The 18413-nt window shown below is 41.2% G+C and overlaps 2 protein-coding genes across 4 annotated transcripts in view; both read right to left on the bottom strand.

Moving 5' to 3' along the window:
* Nucleotides 1-18413, bottom strand: part of N4BP2L2 (NEDD4 binding protein 2 like 2) — a 95786-nt gene that overhangs the window by 46266 nt on the left and 31107 nt on the right. The window lies entirely within an intron of this gene.
* LOC112610614 (MICOS complex subunit MIC10-like) lies at nt 6022-6596 on the bottom strand. The gene is made up of 2 exons (XM_025363972.1): nt 6527-6596; nt 6022-6485 (listed from the first exon to the last, which is right to left on the bottom strand). The coding sequence occupies exons 1-2, from the start codon at nt 6594-6596 to the stop codon at nt 6376-6378; spliced, it is 180 nt and encodes a 59-aa protein (XP_025219757.1). The 3' UTR covers nt 6022-6375.

An 18413-nucleotide genomic window follows, 5' to 3' on the forward strand; every position in this document is an offset into this window, starting at 1 on the left:
CTCAGATGATCAGGCATTAGTTAGATTCTCATAAGGAGTGCAGCAACCTAGATCCCTCACATCCACAGTTCACAATAGAGTTCGTGCTCCTGTAAGAATCTAACGCCACTGCTGATCTGAGAGGAGGCAGAGCTCAGGCAGTAATGCTCACTTGCCCACCGCTCACCTCCTGCTGTGCAGCCCAGTTCCTAACAGGTCAGGTCGAAGTTCCAGGGATTAGGGATCCCTGACTTATACAAATGGGTGGAAATGTAATGGTTAGTTTTGTAATTAGAGTAAATCCTCATTTTTCACCCAGATTAAAGCAAAAAAACCCTTTTTTCAGGAGCCTTGAGACCTACTAATGCCTCCAAGGTTTAAGACAGACTTATACAGTGGCTCTGAACCTGAAAAGAAAAAAACAAAACAGAACCCAAAGAAAATTCATAGTTCTGAGATTCTGAAGAGAAAAGGGGCAGGGTGGTAATTTTTTGCTATCTGGGAGGAGGTCTCAAAAGACTCTTCTTGCATGGTTATTGCAATGTTTTTCATCACACTTACCATACATATTTGACATACATTATAAAACTATATTACATGCTCATGATAAATTACAAAGGTTCACAGATTCCAGCATTACCATTATTACTTTGACTCATCATGCTCCTGTTATACTAAGTAAATGAAACACAAAAAGGGAAAATAATTTCTGTGGATGTAGAATAAATTCTAGTAATTTTAAATTACAAATAATGCCTTTTGATGGGCTGGTCACACCAAAAGAACTCTAGGCTACAAAATAGTTATGCCAATAACCAACAGTTTTTATAATAAGAAAAACTGAAAAACTATATATATATATGTATGTTTTGTTTTGTTTTGTTTGAGACAGAGTCTTTCTCTGTCACCAAGCTGGAGTGCAGTGGGGCGATCTCAGCACACTACAACCTCCGCCTCCCAGGTTCAAGCAATTCCCCTGCCTCAGCCTCCCAAGTAGCTGGGACTACAGGCACATGCCACCACGCCTGGGTAATTTTTTGTATTTTAGTAGGGACAGGATTTCACCATGTTGGCCAGGATGGTCTCAATCTCCTAACTTCGTGGTCCACCCGCCTCGGTGTCCCAAAGTGCTGGATTACAGGCGTGAGCCACCGCACCTGGCCGAAAAAAGTATATTTATTCACCAGAAGCTCTTCCTAATTGCACTGGCGAGTTCTTATGGAATCTGCATACATAGAAAAAAGATTTACTTTGTAAGAAAAGTCTTTTCATATACTCCCCACAAAGGTCTAACTCTGACAACTTGAAAAGCAACAAATGACTTTCTGAAAACTATCGGAAAAGAAAAATGTTGTATTACGTTAACTTGTTTAATTTTGCTTCTTGTCCTAAGCCTGAAATGAGATAGATGACATCTGTGCATAATTTCACATGTGCATCACTCTTACAAACTTAGGATTTAGGACTTTTAAAATACATTATTTTTTACACATCTCAAAACACCAAGTTTTTTTGTTTTTTTGTTTTTTTGAGACACAGTCTCGCTTTGTCGCCCAGACTGGAGTGCAGTGGCGCGATCTCGGCTCACTGCAAGCTCCGCCTCCCGAGTTCACGCCATTCCGCTGCCTCAGCCTCCCGAGCAGCTGGGACTACAGGCGCCCAAGACAAATTTTTAAAAAATCATTTTTCCTATGTAGCAAATATCTTTAGGCCTAGCATCTGTTTTATCAGAAGTTAATATATTTACGATGAAAATTCATTTGTATGTTATGCTTGAAAAGGATATTAATACCCTTTCATATGGCAAACTTACTTTTTAGTAAATTCCATTAGTAACAGGCACACTATTAAGATAGCCCGATTTACTACTTTTTGAGTTCTCAACATGCTGGACACATGTAAAACAGTCACAGTTGTTGTTTTAAAACAAATTTTGCAACCACATTTCTAAACCTTTTCAAACATGAGAGTAAGAAATAAGTATCATGCTCTCAAAAAGTTTCCAAAACTACATGGTCTCAAAAGTACACATTAAGAATTTTGTATATTTAAAATGGCAGATTAACTTTTGAGCTAATCATTTATACAGGGACATAGAAAACAACAAAATGTGTGAACGTTTTGTAGCTTTTTTTTTTTTTTAAGACAGAGTCTCACTCACTCTGTCGCCCAGGCTGGAGTGCTGTGGTACGATCTCAGCTCACCGTAGCCTCCACCTCCCAGGTTCAAGCAATTATCCTCCTCACCCACCTGAGTAGCTGGGATTACAGGTGACCGCCACCACGCCCGGCTAATTTTTTGTATTTTTAGTAGAGATGGGGTTTCACCATGTTGGCCAGGCTGCTCTCGAACTCCTGACCTCAGGTGATCCACCCGCCTCAGCCTCCCAAAGTGCTGGGATTACAGGTTTAAGCCACCGCACCTGGCCTGTTTCTTTTTTCTTTCTTTCTTTCTTTTTTTAAGAGATAGCTCACACCCATTTTCTGGCTGTCCTTCAGGCTTGAGTTCTTTGATTCAGTTCTCATGCCTTTATCTATTTGTGCATCATTATGTTGCACATGTCCAAGAATTAAGTGTTGACTTTCAGTGGTGTAAAAGCAAAAAAAACAACAACAACAAAAATTCCTATTTATAGTACATTCATGGTTTAAATTGGTACACAAACAGTTTTTCTTAGGCTTTTATCATTAGCCAACATCACCATACTCATTCAACAAAAATTATATAACTTATTTCTTTATGCCTATCTGAAGAACTCAGACTGCTGGGTACTGTGAGTTGGATGAGTCCCCCTGCCCCTCAAGACCAAAATTACAGCAAAGTCTCTGTCAAGGTTTCATATTAAAATGTTGAAAGTGGATACAAAATCAAGAGACTAAAACAGTGTATTTTCAATCATGTTTCACATTATTTTTAGTGTATAAGAAGGAAATCAACCTTCATGTAACTGCCTTAGGCATATAACTGCCTGAAATTTTCTGGGTAGCCAGAGTGGCAACTGACAAGGATTCAGACTTATTGATGAACTATTAAATACTGCAAGCGAATGTTACTCACTATACTACTTAGATTTCTGGTAGAGCAAAGAAATGACTAAAAGGCAGGTGTCCTGGATGCTAGTCCTTCTACTGACTGTAAGTTATTTTATCTCTTTGGATTTTGCTTTCCTCATCCATAAAATACGAGATTTGGCCAGGAGTGGTGGCTCACACCTTTAATCCCAGCACTTTGGAAGGCTGAGGTTGGCGGATCACTTGAGGCCAGGAGTTTTGAGAACAGCCTGCTAACATGTTGAAACACCTTGTCTACTAAAAATACCAAAAAAAAAAATTTATCTGGGTGGTGTATGCCTGTAATCCCAGCTACTCAGGTAGATGAGGCATGAGAATCTCTTGAACCTGGGAGGCGGAGGTTGCAGTGAGCCGAGATCGTGTCACTCCACTCCAACCTGGGCAACAGAGCGAGACTCAGTCTCGAAAAATAAAAAATAAAAAATAAAATGTGAGATTTGAAGGAGATATCCTGTAAATCCCTTTTAGCCCCAACACTCATTTTTTTTTTAGCATGTTAAATACCATCAAATAGAAACCAATCAGATGTTTACTATTTTTGACAGAATCTAGAATATCCATAAATAGCAACTCATTCACAGTATTCACAGGAGAAAGCAAAAAAAGTACTATCTTTATATGCAGTATGAGTCATGGACTGGGACAGCAACTTGTAAAAGGTCACAAAACTGTAGCATCCCGAGAACAGTTACACTAATTTTTTACTTTTTTTTTCCTTTTTTAGAGGCAGGGTCTTGCTCTGTCGCCCAGGCATGATCACAGCTCAATGCAGCCTCGACCTACAAGGCTCAAGGGATCCTCCCTCCTCAGCCTCCCAAGTAGCTGGCACTAAAGGCATGTGCTACCATGCCCAGCTAATTGTTTAGTAGAGATGAGGTCTCACTATGTTGCTCAGGCTGGTCTCAAACTCCTGGGCTCAAGTGATCTTTATGCCTCAGCCTCCCAAAGTACTGGGATTGTAGGTGTGAGCCACGGCACCAGGCTGATCCTAGTATCTTGGTTGTGATTGCAGTTTTCTATTCACTATACTATCTTTGTTGCTGTTTGGCAATACTTAGCAATGTGTGTAACTTCTCCCACTCCCAATTAGCCGATTTGCTCTCTAATGGACTCAAACTTACCCTGCTCAATTTTTTACTGCTTGGTATCCAAAACATTCTCCTTCCCCTTCAGTTCTAGCATTAGAATAATTACCGATGATACCTTCTCGTTTCCTAAGGATACAAATTAGAGTTCCAGGTACAGTATTTGTCTCATTTTCTATATAATTAACTTTCTACATAAATTTTAACCACATAAAGACTCTGTCACTACTATCTCTGTATTAATCAGTATTTGCTCGAGGCCGGTACCTTTAAACAGATCCAATACACCTAAGCATCAAGTGGCTGAAAAAGACACCAGAGGTTCTTTGTACTATTTGCTACAATGGTTTTGGACCTTCCTTCCTCTGTGATTGTTCCCTTATGCTCTTTCAGGACTCCCAGGCTCCTAGTCCTTGATATCAACGAATGAAATTGGTTTCCCAGGTTCTCTAAAGACATTGGCTTGAACATTTCTTCTGCATTTTTCCAAGCAGAATATCCTGCCCTAGCTGTATTCTCCAAGACGTATGTTCTATCAATAATCTGGCTGGCCAAAACCTCAACAAAGTCCCTTTGCTCCCACCTCCCCCGCACAAGTTTGTAGACTTCTCCCTAAAACTGGCAGACATGTACAAGTGAGAGGTCACACTCTATTCCCTGTATCCAGGAAAGGTGGAGGGTGTAAATTCTAGCTTCCAACTAGTTCCAGCGAATTGCACCTCACATTAGGCATTCTTGTCTCATAGTCTCTCTGGGACTCTACCTATCCCAGAAAAAAACTGAATAAACTGCATAGCTTTCTTATGCACAAGCTGCCATGGATACTCAAGAATCCATGAGTCTCAGACTTCAAAGGGCTAACATTCAGCCAGTATACTCTTACGGCCTCAAAGTTTGTTAAAATACTGAAATTCTTACCATTTGGCAAATAGTGTCCTGAGCCACTGCCTAATCCTGTAGCCCAGCATATTCTCTAGGATCCTTACTAACCCATCAACAGGCTAAGGACGGGAACCCTAAAGGGCCCATAGGTCCCTTCTCTAGCATAGTAACCAGCCTCTATTTTGACTGGTTAGTAGCCATGCAGTCAATCCCTACTCCCAGCCCCCAAAGTTGTACCTTCTGGACAATGCCTTTGGATTCTTCTAGATACTCCCAAGGACTAGGCTGTGCATTTCCTACCTTTCCCATCCAGACGCGGGGCAACTCAAATGGGTCTGGAAAGTAACAGATATAGCACTAGCCAGTCCAGATTACTGAATCCAGTTCTTTCATGTCTCCTCTGCCAGAGCTGGCCTGGTACCTGGCAGGAGATATGATACCAGTGGCAGTGGCACTGGCACCTCATCAGGCAAATGCCCGGTGCCTTGTTTTTTTTTTTAGATGGAGTCTCGCTCTGTTGCCCAGGCTGGAGTACAGTGGCATGATCCCAGCTCATTGCAACTTCCACCTCCTGGGTTCAAGCGATTCTCCTGCCTCAGTCTCCTGAGTAGCTGGGATTACTGCTACTGGGTGTCTGCTACCATGCCCGGGTAATTTTTGTATTTTCAGTAGAGATGGGGTTTCTTCATGTTGCTCAGGCTGGTCTTAACTCCTGACTTCAAATGATCCGCCTGCCTCAGCCTCCCAAAATGCTGGGATTACAGGCATGAGCCACCCTGCCCTGCCGGTGCCTTTTGATTCCGAGGCTGTGACTACTCACCACTGATTCCCCACAGTTGCCTTCATGTGGCTGGTTACCTGTGGGAACTGCAGCCTGCCCAAAATTTTGAATGAGGCAGCCAGGAAGGGCAATGTGCTAGCTGGTGGACTGGGCCACCACACCAACTATTACATAATTTAAATATTACTTCTAAAAAAAGGCATATGCAACCAAGCTACCTATGTTTTTTTACCCCTTCTGACATATCTGATGACTTAGCCCTGGTGAAAAAACAATCAAAGACACTTGTTGATTGTGCCAAGAATTGGGTCAGTTAGCTGATAGGCCATCAAATTTTAACTGCATTTTTTCCCCTATTTTTGCTTAATGTATTTAAGACCACCTCCTTACAATTTCCAGAGAGAAAATACGAAACAAGAAACAGACTTGGTTTCAAACACATAAAGAGTGTGCTGGAGTTTAAAGCATTACTAATAACATTGTTACAGAAGAATGACAGCTTACTCCAGGGTACTTCAGTATTCCTGAGGAATAAACATGATTTCTCTTTTCCTCCCACTGGGATGTTGTCAGGTGGTCACTGCTCCTGTCCTTTGACATGTTTTCCATGCAGAATATATGGAACCTGGAAATCACGCTGACAGCTGGAATAAACCATTCCTAATTCCATGCCAGAACCAAAGGCCACATTCTTCTTTTAAAGAAGGTGAGAAAACAATCCCTAATCCAAAACCAGTACCTATCTACCACATCCAGCAGGCACTGGTCCCACTTCCTGCTCAGCTCCACCTCTGACATGTTCCCCACCCACAGCTCCAGCTTTCCTCTCACTCTAGACATCTTGTAATGATTCTACATGCAAAAGTTCAAAGTAAGAACTCCTGAATCTTTCAGCTACTCTAATATGGGTTCTGACCTGATAGCACCTTGTCACCATTCTTGCCCAAGACTTGACAGTCCAGCTTATATTAGGGTAGGTAGGCTTATATGGGAGTGATGTGAGGTGTTCATACAAATTAAAGTGAACTCCTGCTTCTCAAAGAAAACAAGTCTCTTTTGGTCAAGAAAAAGAGGGGTTTCACTAAATGACACTCTTGGTAACCTGCCATCCCTCTCAAATGGATGTATTCACTTTCAGAGTGAGATTCAGTTTCCACAATAGAGAGAGGGAAAACACGAGCTGAGGAGAACCCCATCTTTCCCTAATAAATGCTAGTGCTTTTTAATGGGGGAAAACAAACAAAAACCCCAAAGAACTCTGGCTCTAAAAGGACCAGGGTAGTCTCATGCACTAACTGCACAGAAGGGATAAACCAGTCTACTCGTCTTTCTTTACATCAGAGAGGTCCCCTTGCTCCCAAGTTTTCAGTTTCTTCTAACCGATAACCTGGACAGCTGAAATGATCCAGCTGATTCTCTGTCACATGATCTGGAAATCCAGGCAACAACAGAGGTCACATCACCCTGAGAGATGCTCCACTCCAAACCCTCTGGCCATCACTGAAACTAAGACAAATAAACTGGATCAACCAAGAGATGGCCAAACATAAGCTACACCTGACCAAAGTCACGGCCACCCTGCAGTGCCTTCCAAAGAGCAGAGTGCTGGAGGAGAAATGGAGGAGACTACACTATCAGATGGGCAGATGTGCCTCAGTAGAATGAGCCCCACACAAATATTATGGCTTTGCCACACCACTGCCCTGACAGGCTGCCTCAGGCTGCACAAGTTATTCAACAAACATGACAAAATGTTCCATGGCCTCCCAACTGATACAATGTTCACAGATGTTCCCTCTCACTACTGTAGTATGCTCCACACCAAACAGTGCTATTCAAGTGTCATCTATACTGATGCCAGTCCATGAAGTTTGCTACTGATCCACAAGTACAGAAATTGAGAATAACAAAACAAACAAACAAAAAAAAAGGGTATAGAAATTTGACGCAGTAATTTTTTTTTTCTTTGAGAGAGTCTCTCTCTGTCACCCAGGCTGCAGAGCAGTGGCGTGATCTCAGCTCATTTTAACCTCCACCTCCTGGGTTTAAGCGACTCTCCCATCTCAGCCTCCTGAGTAGCTAGGATATAGGCATGAGCCACCATACTTAGCTAATTTTTATATTTTTTGGTAGAGATGGGGTTTCATTATGTTGGCCAAGCTGGTCTCAAACTCCCGGTCCCTGTAATTCCTACCAAAGTGTTGGGATTACAGGCGTGAGCGACTGTATGTAGCTGACACAGTAATTATGGTCTGTTGAATTTAACAAAATATTTGGTTTGTATTTTAAAATTTTTTGTAATTCACTTCATTCATTCATTCATTCAAGACAGAATCTCATTCTATTGCCTAGGCTGGAGTGCAGTGGTGCGATCTTGGCTCACTGCAATCTCTGCCTCCTGGGTTCAAGCGATTCTCATGCCTCAGCTGAGTAGGGGGGATTACAGGTGTGAACCACCATGCCCAGCTAATTTTTGCATTTTTAGTAGAGATGGCATTTTGCCATGTTGGCCAGACTGGTCTTAAACTCCTAACCTCAAGTGATCCACCCACCTCCGCCTCCCAAAGTGCTGGGATTACAGGTGTGAGCCACCACACCCGGACATAGTAATCATTTCTTTATTACACATTACCAAAGTATCAGACTGTGATGGACTGGAATTTTTTAAAAATTTATCTTTTGGCTGGGCATGGTGGCTCACCCCTGTAATCTCAGCACTTTTGGAGGCTGAGGCAGGTGGATCGCTTGAGCCCAGGAGTTCGAGGCAGCCTGGGCAACATGGTGAAACCCCAACTCTACAAAAAAATTAGCTGAGCGGGGGGGCGCACACCTATAGTCCCAGCTACTCAGGAGGCTGAGGCACAAGAATTGTTTGAACCCAGGAGGTGGAGGTTGCACTGAGCAGAGATTGTGCCATTGCGCTCCAGACTGGGTGACAGAGTGAGACTCTGCCTCAAAAAAAAGAAATAAAAAATTAAAATTAAAATTAAAAAAAATATTGTTGTATGAATAAATACATTACCGTTTCTTGCTTCTAAACCTTTGATTATTTAGCTGCCACTGCCTACAGGCCCTTTTCTCATATTCTCTCCTTCTTGCTAAGTCTGATTTAAACTAGGCTTAGGTATAGGAAGCCTTCCTTGAAACTGGCCCTCTACTTTTCACTCACTGACTACCAATCCATAAACTGAACAGTGAAAAGTAACTACACAGCTACACATTCACGCAGACAACAGAATTTTACTACTTCTTCTCCTCACTACTGGTTCATATTTCTGAAACCAGAAAACACCATTCCATCCCTGGTAACTACGGATTCCACTTGTTACTTCCCTACTACACTAAGTACTTCTTTACATTAACTGCATATGTTGTCCCAAGGCTCAAGATACACCTTAAAAACTTAAGGGAAAAAAAAAAAAAGCATTCCTATATACACCGGGAAAGTCAGTGCAGCGAGGAAGCCTCATTTTTTTTCTATACAATGTTCTCATGACTGCCAAATGCTGGAAGTCGTCTTCTGGGTCTATTCAAAGTCAATCTCATGAACTCTCATTTCCAACTTTCATCTATCATGTTCTTCACACTGTTCTTGACCTGCATGGACTCCAATCTCTGCTCTGTACCGTGGCTAAGCACAGACAACCTGGGCATAAAGAGTCAGAGTAAACTATAGAAATTTACCCAAGCTTACTTCTTCCTGTCCCACTCCCTATCATGACCAAGGACAATCCAGATAAAGCCCTTGTTCAGGGCTGGGAAGGCAGGCAGGAAGCTTATAGTCCAATTCTGTACCTTTAAGTCAGTCCATCTCTCACCAAGAAACCGTACAGCTAACAGCCACTAAACAAGCCTCAAACATCCCAACACCATTCATGGCAATGCTCTAGAATCATTCTTCTACACTTAACCTTACTCAGTTCCATTTTAGTTCTTGGCTCCTGACTCTGTCTACCAGTTTACCATGCCCTTGTCTAGTATTTGCTGACTGAACTTTTTTCCCAAGCATGACCTTTGGTGTTTTCTGAGACTTTTAGTCAGGTTCTACTGTGGCTCTTTTCACTGCTTGCTGCCTTGGGTATGATGCCCACCTGAGCTTCAGCCCTGGAGATCTACTATGCGCTCTGTGCCTTTAGCAGGTCTACCTAGGTCCCAAAACAATTCACATGACCAAACACATTTCTTGGAAATTCCACATCAATGTCATACCATAGCAATTTATCCACGTCTTGCTTGAACAATTATTTAACTACTGATGGGCTGCTTCTCATTTCCTTTCTCTACTGAATGCTATCTATCCTGTCTACAAATAAAATTCTTTCTCTATAAGTGAATTGTTTCTAAATAACTTCTACTTCAGTTTAAAAGTAGAAAATAAAAAGTCAGGAAGAACAACACAATTAAACATTCAGAATACGTCACCAGGTGCAGTGGCTCACGCCCATAATCCCAGCACTTAGGGAGGATCACTTGAGGGCAGGAGTTCAAGACTAGCCTGTAGAGATCCTGTCTCTACAAAAAATTAAAAAACAACAACAACAAAAAACCAGGCAGGGTGGCACGTGCCTGTAGTCCTAGCCACTCAAAAGGTTGTAATAGGAGGATTGCTTGAACCCAGGAGTTCAAGGCTGCAGTGAGCTGTGATCACACCACTGAACTCTAGCCTGGGTGACAGTGACTGTGTATCACAACAACAACAACAAAAAAAAAAGGCCGGGCGCGGTGGCTCATGCCTGTAATCCCAGCACTTTGGGAGGCCGAGGCGGGTGGATCACCTGAGGTCAGAAGTTCGAGACCAGCCTGACCAACATGGTGAAACCCTGTCTCTACTAAAAATACACAAAATTAGCTGGGTGTGGTCGTAGGCACCTGTAATCCCAGCTACTTGGGAGGCTGAGGCAGGAGAATTGCTTGGACCTTGGAGGTGGAGGTTGCCGTGAGCCGAGATCATGCCACTGCACTCCAGCCTGGGTGACAGAGCGAGACTCCATCTCAAAAAAAAAAAAAAAATACCTATTATTCTTAAAAATAAAAAATGTGGTAACAGTATCTTAAAATATTATAAACTGCCTCTTGTGCCTTCCAAACTGTGCCCTCTTCCTCTCTGTCTACTGAGTCTTAGGACAACTCTATCACTTTTTTTTTCTTTTTTTTTTTGAGATGGAGTCTCACTCTGTTGCCCAGGCTAGAGTTAAGCAGCATGATCTCGGCTCACTGCAACCTCCAACTCCTGGGTTCTAGCAGTTCTTCTGCCTCAGCCTCCCAGTAGCTGGGATTACAGGCATGCATCACCATACCCAGCTAATTTTCTATTTTTAATAGAGATGAGGTTTCAGCATTTTGCCCAGGCTGGTCTTGAACTCCTGACCTCAAGTGATCTGCTGACCTCGGTCTCCTAAAGTGCTGGGCTTACAGGTGTGAGCCACTGCACCTGGCCCACTTTTCTAACTACTGTAAAAATAGAAAACTGATATCCTCTCAAAATGATGCTCCCATTCTGAATGAGTCATTTCACAGGAGCCCAGGATGCAATTAAGTAACGGTTTCACGTAACTACAGGTAGGCTGATATCACACCGTCACATGAACATTACACATAATGTTACTTATGAGAAACAAGGGGGAAAATGTCTCCATGAAAACGAAGAGATAGGAGAAAAAGACTTGCCACATTAACTTGACATTAAAACAAAATGAAAACCTTTTTTTTTCTTTTAAAGAAATGGGTTTGTGTGGGCTGCCCAATACACTGCTGTGTGAAATTAATCATACCAAATTTGCCAGTAAAAAAATGAAAACATCGGCTGGGCGTGGTGGCTCATGCCTCTAATCCCAGTACTTTGGAAGGCCAAGGCGGGTGGATCACAATGTCAGGAGCTCGAGACCATCCAGGTTAACACAGTGAAACCCCGTCTCTACTAAAAATGCAAAAAATTAGCCGGACTACTCGGGAGGCTGAGGCAGGAGAATGGCATGAACCCGGGAGGCGGAGCTTGCAGTGAGTCAAGATCGCTCTACTGCACTCCAGCCTGGGTGACAGAGCGAGACTCCACCTCAAAAACAAAAGGAAATATCAATGTAATTAGATCATACCAACAGACTATGCAATATAGGTGAGAAAACTTTGCCATTACTCACGATAAAAAGGCATTTGCATCATCATAAATTGTTTTGAGCAATTCCAGACTAATCCATCAATGTTAATAAGGAATATATCTTTGATAAATTAGATAATGAAAAAAATCAAACTCTATCCTTCTAGACCTACTACAGCATTTTTGTTTGTTTGTTTTTTGAAACAGAGTCTTGCCCTGTCTCCCAGGCTGGAGTACAGTGGCTCGATCTCAGCTCACTGCAACTTCTGCCCTCCTGGATCAAGGAATTCTCCTACCTCAGCCTTCCAAGTAGCTGGGATTACAGGCATGCACCACCACAGCAGGGTAATTTTTTATTTTTTATTTGCATTTTTGGTAGAGACGGGGTTTCATCATGTTGGCCAGGCTGGTCTCGAACACCCGGCCTCAAGTGATCCGCCCTCCTCAACCTCCCAAAGTGCTGGGATTACAGGCTGAGTCCAGCCTATTACAGCATTTCTAACTACTATAAAAATGGGTTGTTTCCTTCTCTGCTCATCTTCAGTGTATTATCAAAAGAGGAAAAATCATCAAAAGGCAAACAAAAATCACAGAATTCCAAGACTAAAATAAGAACTATTTCAGCAGAAACTCTAAAATATTCATGTTGCTTAATCCATCCAATAACCCAACACTGTAGATTAAAAAGACTTAATCATTTAATTATGAGGAAAAGTTTCAGAAAATTACATGAGTTGATCAAGCTGCAGTCAAAACTGCAACTTTGAATTCTGCAATTTCAAACTCTGTGTTGTACTAAATTAGTGGTTTCTGTCTCCCTCTGCCCTTTACAACAATCCCTGAGATACTTCTAAGGAGCAGTCTGAAACTACAGCACTCCATTGCTCCGTGAACACCACTGTCAAGCAACTTACTATATACTTCTTGATGAAACACATTCCACTTTCAGAAAGCTTTGAATACTGGAAGTCATTAAAAGCATTTATATCTGGACGGGCATGGTCTCTCACACCTATAATCCAAGCACTTTGGGAGGCTGAGGTAGGCAGATCACCTGAGGTCGTAAGTTCAATACCAGCCTGGCTCTACTAAACCCCGTCTCTACTAAAAATACAAATATTAGCCGGGTATGGTGGCACGCGCCTGTAATCCCAGCTACTTCGGAGGCTGAGGCAGGAGAATCGCTTGAACCCAGGAGGTGGAGGTTGCAGTGAGCTGAGATCGTGCCATTGCAGTCTAGCCTAGGTGACAGAGAGAGACTCTGTCTCTAAAAAAAAAAAAAAAAAAAAAAAAAAAGGCATTTATATTGCACTAATTAGTGCCTCAAAACAGCTATGGAACACAGTACGATTTAATTAAAGTATAATACTATAACATCTCAGTGTTGCTTCTTAAAGTTGCCAGCAGAAATAATTTCTGGGAGTATTCAAACACAAATCAAGCTTTTTTTTAGGTGCTTAATACTGAGCCAGACCCTAAGGACATAAAAACACAGTCCCTGCATTCAAAATTGTTAATCCCACAAAGCAAGACTAGTACTAATCCATATTCTATGTAAGAGCCATCGGGTTCCCACCATCTTCATCAAGCTATCTATTCGCTTCATCAAGCTATATATTCAAGAGTAGAAGGCTTACCTTATTTACTTTTATATTTCCATCACTAGCATGTAAAAGCGGTGCAATAAATGTTCAATGCCAGTCTAGATAACAATTCCTTAAAATTTAAAAAGCTAAATTTTTAAGCAGTATAAACGACAAACAAGTTATTTCCATCATTAATTCACACAATCAACTTTTTCACTTCAAATAGTCAAATTATATTAATAGATCATAAGCTACAAAACCAAGGTAAAACTTCCTTAGAACGCAATCATGGCCACCTACAGTGGTTCATACCTGTAATCCCAGCACTTTGGGAGACCAAGGCAGGAGGATCACCTGAGCCCAGGAGTTTGAGACCAGCCTGGGAAACACAGTGAGATCCTATCTCTAAAAAAATTTAAAAATTAGCTGGGAGGACTGCTTAAGCCCAGGAGCTCAAGGTTACAGTGTACTATGATTGCACCACTGCACTCTAGCCTGGCAGCCTGGTTGAAAGAAAGACTCTCTTAAAAAATATGTAAGAAAGAGTCTTGTCTAAGAATTCTGAACCTGGGGTCCTCTGATGGACTTCCAGGGATATGTAAAACTCCAAAAATTTTTGGAAAGAACATACAGCAGATGAATTAGGACCTGAAATTTAAAAGAACCACTGATTAAGGCAAATGCCCTAACTTTACACACAAAGGAACTGCAGAAAAGAAGGAAATGTCTCCTAAGTGCCTCTCAACTAACCAGTGTTAAGAGCTACATATTTATTTGCTAGGGTTCCCATGACAAAGTACCAAAGACTAAATGGCTTAAACAATAGAAATTTATTTTCCCACACTTCTGAAGGCTAGATGTCCAAGATTAAGATGTCCACAGGGTTTGTCTCTTCTCAGACCTCCCTCCTCAGTTTGTAGATGGCCTTCTCCAGTGTCTTCACATGATCTTCCCTTTGTGTTTGTGTCCTAACCTCTTCTTATAGAGAGACTATGCATATTGGATTAGGGCCCATATGTATAACGTCATTTTATCTTAATTACCTTTTTAAAGGCTCCATCTCCAAATATGCTCGCATTCTAGGTTACTAGGAGTTATGACTTTAACTTATAAATTTGGAGAGCATACAATTCAACCCCTAACATTCTGCCATCTGGCCCTTCAAAATTCATGTCCTTCTCATCAGTCCCATCAGTCCCAAAAGTCTTGACTTTTTGGGTACATTTCAGTATCAACTCTAAGCCCAAATCTCATCTAAATCTCATTTAGATCAGGTACAGGCGTACTCAAGGTTTCATCCTGAGGCAAAATTCTTCTCCAGCATGAACCTGTGAAACTAGACAAGTTATTTGCTTCCAAAATACACCACTGGTGGGATAGGCATACAATAAACATTCCTATTCCAAATCAATCAGAAAGAAGGGGTGATGGGTCCCAAGCAGGTCTGAAACGTATCAAGACAAATCCCATTAGATTTTAAGGGTCAAGAATAATCTTCTTCAGCTTCATTCTCCATCTTCCCAGCTGACAGGGGTGGCAGCCCTGTTTTCTGAGCCCACCAGTGTGGTAGCCCACCTCCCTCAGCCCTAAGTAGCCCACCTTGACTCCTCAGGCCTGAGCCCTCTGGTCTTGTGGTAGCAACAGTAGCCTCTTTGACTTCTCAATCATCTTCAGGGTCATTCTTCCCTTTTCTTGAAGGAGAACACATGTTCACAGCTAGATAGCTCTACTGACCCATTTTATAGAATCCCAGAAATCCAACAGACTTCCTTCATTTTTATCCCTCTGTTCCCTTCACTACCAGTCAGCAGCATTTCCAATGGTATAACCCATCTCTATCCTGGTTTCTGCTAGTTAGTTGCTGCCAAGATGGCTGATTGGATCCACAAGTCACACACCCCTAACTGCTTTAGGAAATGGTTGTCTTGCAACAACTTTGATGTTATCTCCAGAACATGCTAAATTTTTTAATATGGATAGACTGAGAATTTTCCAAATCTTCAGGTTGTGGTTCATTTTGGCTTAATAATTCCTTCTTAAATTTCTCTCTCTCCTCCTGCATTTTACTTTAAGCAGCAAGGAGAAACCACGCCACATCTTTAATGCATTGCTTAGAAATCTCAGCTAAACATTCAAGTCATCACTTACGAGTTCATCCACTTTCCACAAAACACAATTTGGCTAGGTTATTTGCCACATTATAATAAGCATTGTCCTTCCCTCAGTTTCCAACAATATATTCCTCATTTGAGATCCTACCAGAAACACCTTTAACATTCATATTTCTACTAATATTTATTCAAGGTGACATATGTGTACCTCTAAGATGACAGAAGCTTTCTCTACAGCTCTCTTTTCTAAGCTTCACTAGAATCACCTTCAACATCCATATTTCTACCAACAATCTCCTCAAGGCAGTCTATGCTTTTTCTAACAAATACTTCTGGCCTCTACCCATTATCTAGTTCTAAAGCCTCTTCCACATTTTTAGGTATTAATTACACCAGCACCCCACTTTCCAATACCAAAATCCATATTAGTTACTAGGGCTTCCATAGCAAAGTATCACAGATTGGGCAGTTTAAAGAACAGAAATTTATTTTCTCACACTTCTAGAAGTCCAAGATCAAGGTGTCAGCAGTGTTGGTTTCTTCTAAAGCCTGTAGATCTCTTTGGCTTGTAGATGGCCATCTTCCTCCAGTGTCTTCACATGGTCTTACCTTACTGTGTGTCTGCTTCCTAATCACCTCTTCTTAATGGAAGCCACTCATATGGGATTGAAGTCCACTCATATGACTTCATTTTATCTTCATTACCTTTTTAAAGGCCCTATCTCCAAATATAGTTACATTCTAGGTTCTACAGTTAGAATTTTAATCTTCAATATATGAGCTGGGTGTCTGTGTGTGGTAGTGGGGGGTGGGGGTGGATAATTCATCCCATAACAAACCCAAACTACTCATATTCACTTATTGTATGAATACTGAATACCAATCTTTTCCAGCCACCATGCTAACTGATGACCATGCAATAGTGAGCAAAACAGGTATAATACCTGACTCATGTAGCTTAAAAATAATGAAGGTAAATAATCATATACAAATGAATAAAGTACCTGAGAACATTTGAGACATCATCAAGCTTGCTATGTCCAAGAAAACTCAAATCTGAAGGACAAGAATGGGAGGGGTATGTGCACATACTTTTTAGCAAGACGGAACAGCATAGCACATTCAAGGAATTGAGAGGTGGCCATCAGGGCTGGAATACAGAAAGTGAGAAGAGTAGCTAAAAAAACATGAAGTTGGATAGGAAAAACAGTCACATAATCCAGGATCTTAAACATCACATTATGATTTCTGGTCTTTATTCTAAGAGCAATGGGAAGCAACTGAAAGGCGTTAAACATGATCACATTTTCCCTTGAAAAGATCACTCTGACAGAGAGAGGCGACAAGGAGCTTCTAAGGTGCTAGTAATATTTCCTGACCTGGGTATTAATTATATAGATACACTCACTGTGTGAAAATCCATCGAATGATGGTAGTTAAAAATGTAGGAAGAGATCCAAGAGATATTCAGGTGGCAAAGTCCATAGAATCTATTTGATGGATTGAATATGAGGGGGAAAGAAGGCATTGAAGAAGACTCTCAACTGTCTAGCTTACAGAAATAGATGAACGTAAATCCATTCCAGGAAATCCTGGAGTCCCAGATTTAGAGATAACAGGTTCAACTGAAGCAGCCTTTTAAGCTTAAAAGTGGAAATGTCAGATAGACAGTTAAATATACAGACTGGAGTTCAGAGGAGAAGGTTAAGAAGAAAATACATTTGGGGGTTAAGATTGTTAACAGAACCAGTAGGTACAAAAATCAATCAGCCAACTATTTAATGAACTCCTACAGTACTATAGGCACTGGTTTAGATTTTGTGGACACAGCTGTGAACAAAATAAACATGTCCACATTGATCCTATATTCTATTTCAGGAATACTGTCAACAAATCGGTAGCAACGTCAACTACAAGTACTACGGTGAAAGTGACATCTCAGGTGAGACCTGAACATTAAGAAAATGCTAGGCATAGGAAGAGTAGACAAGAATAGCATTCTAAGGAGAAATAACAGCTAGAGCTTTTAGCAAGGACAAGCTTATCATGTCTGAAGAACAGTTCAAAGAGGCCGATATAGATGGACTGTAGTAAATGAAGACTGGTATAAGAGGGTCAGAGAAGCCGCCAAGGACTAGATTATGTTGCGTTTAAGCAGTGAATGATATTATTTATGTATTTTAAAAAGAACTTACAGACTAGCTGCTCTGTGGATAAAATTGTAGGGTGGCAAAAATAAAGTGGGGAGACTACTATGTCCACATGAGAAACGATGAGACCACACAGGGAAAGCTATGAGTAAGAATAGAAGATTGTCTAGAACTGAAATTTGAAGAATTCTAAAATTCAAGAACCAAGAGGAGAAGAAGGCAGCAAAGGAGACAGAAATAGCCACAGAGATCTGAACAAAAATCATATGTCAAGGAAGTCAAGTAAAGTATTTTAAGGAAAAACTGATCAAAAATTACATGTTTGCTGAGTAGTCAAATAAGATGAGTAGTGAATAATGCCCATGAATACAGAGGAATATTCTAGAGACCTTAAAAATCAATTTAGAGGAATGATAGGGACAGAACCTAAAATGGAGTGGGTTCAATATTATCAGAGGTGAGGGAGAAAAAGACAATGAATATAGACTGCTCTTTAGAAAGAAGTTTGGCTATAAATGAGCTCTGTCAGATTGGAAGACTTGATCATGTTTAACTGTTGATGGCTCAGACTCAGGAAAGAAGGCGAGGTTGAAGTTACAGAGAGAAGGAATAACTGACAATGCATAAAATTTCCTGAGAAGGAAAGAGATGCAATTCAGAGTACAGGTGAAGGC

Source organism: Theropithecus gelada, chromosome 17, assembly GCF_003255815.1.
Source record: "Theropithecus gelada isolate Dixy chromosome 17, Tgel_1.0, whole genome shotgun sequence".
Lineage (NCBI taxonomy): Eukaryota > Metazoa > Chordata > Mammalia > Primates > Cercopithecidae > Theropithecus > Theropithecus gelada.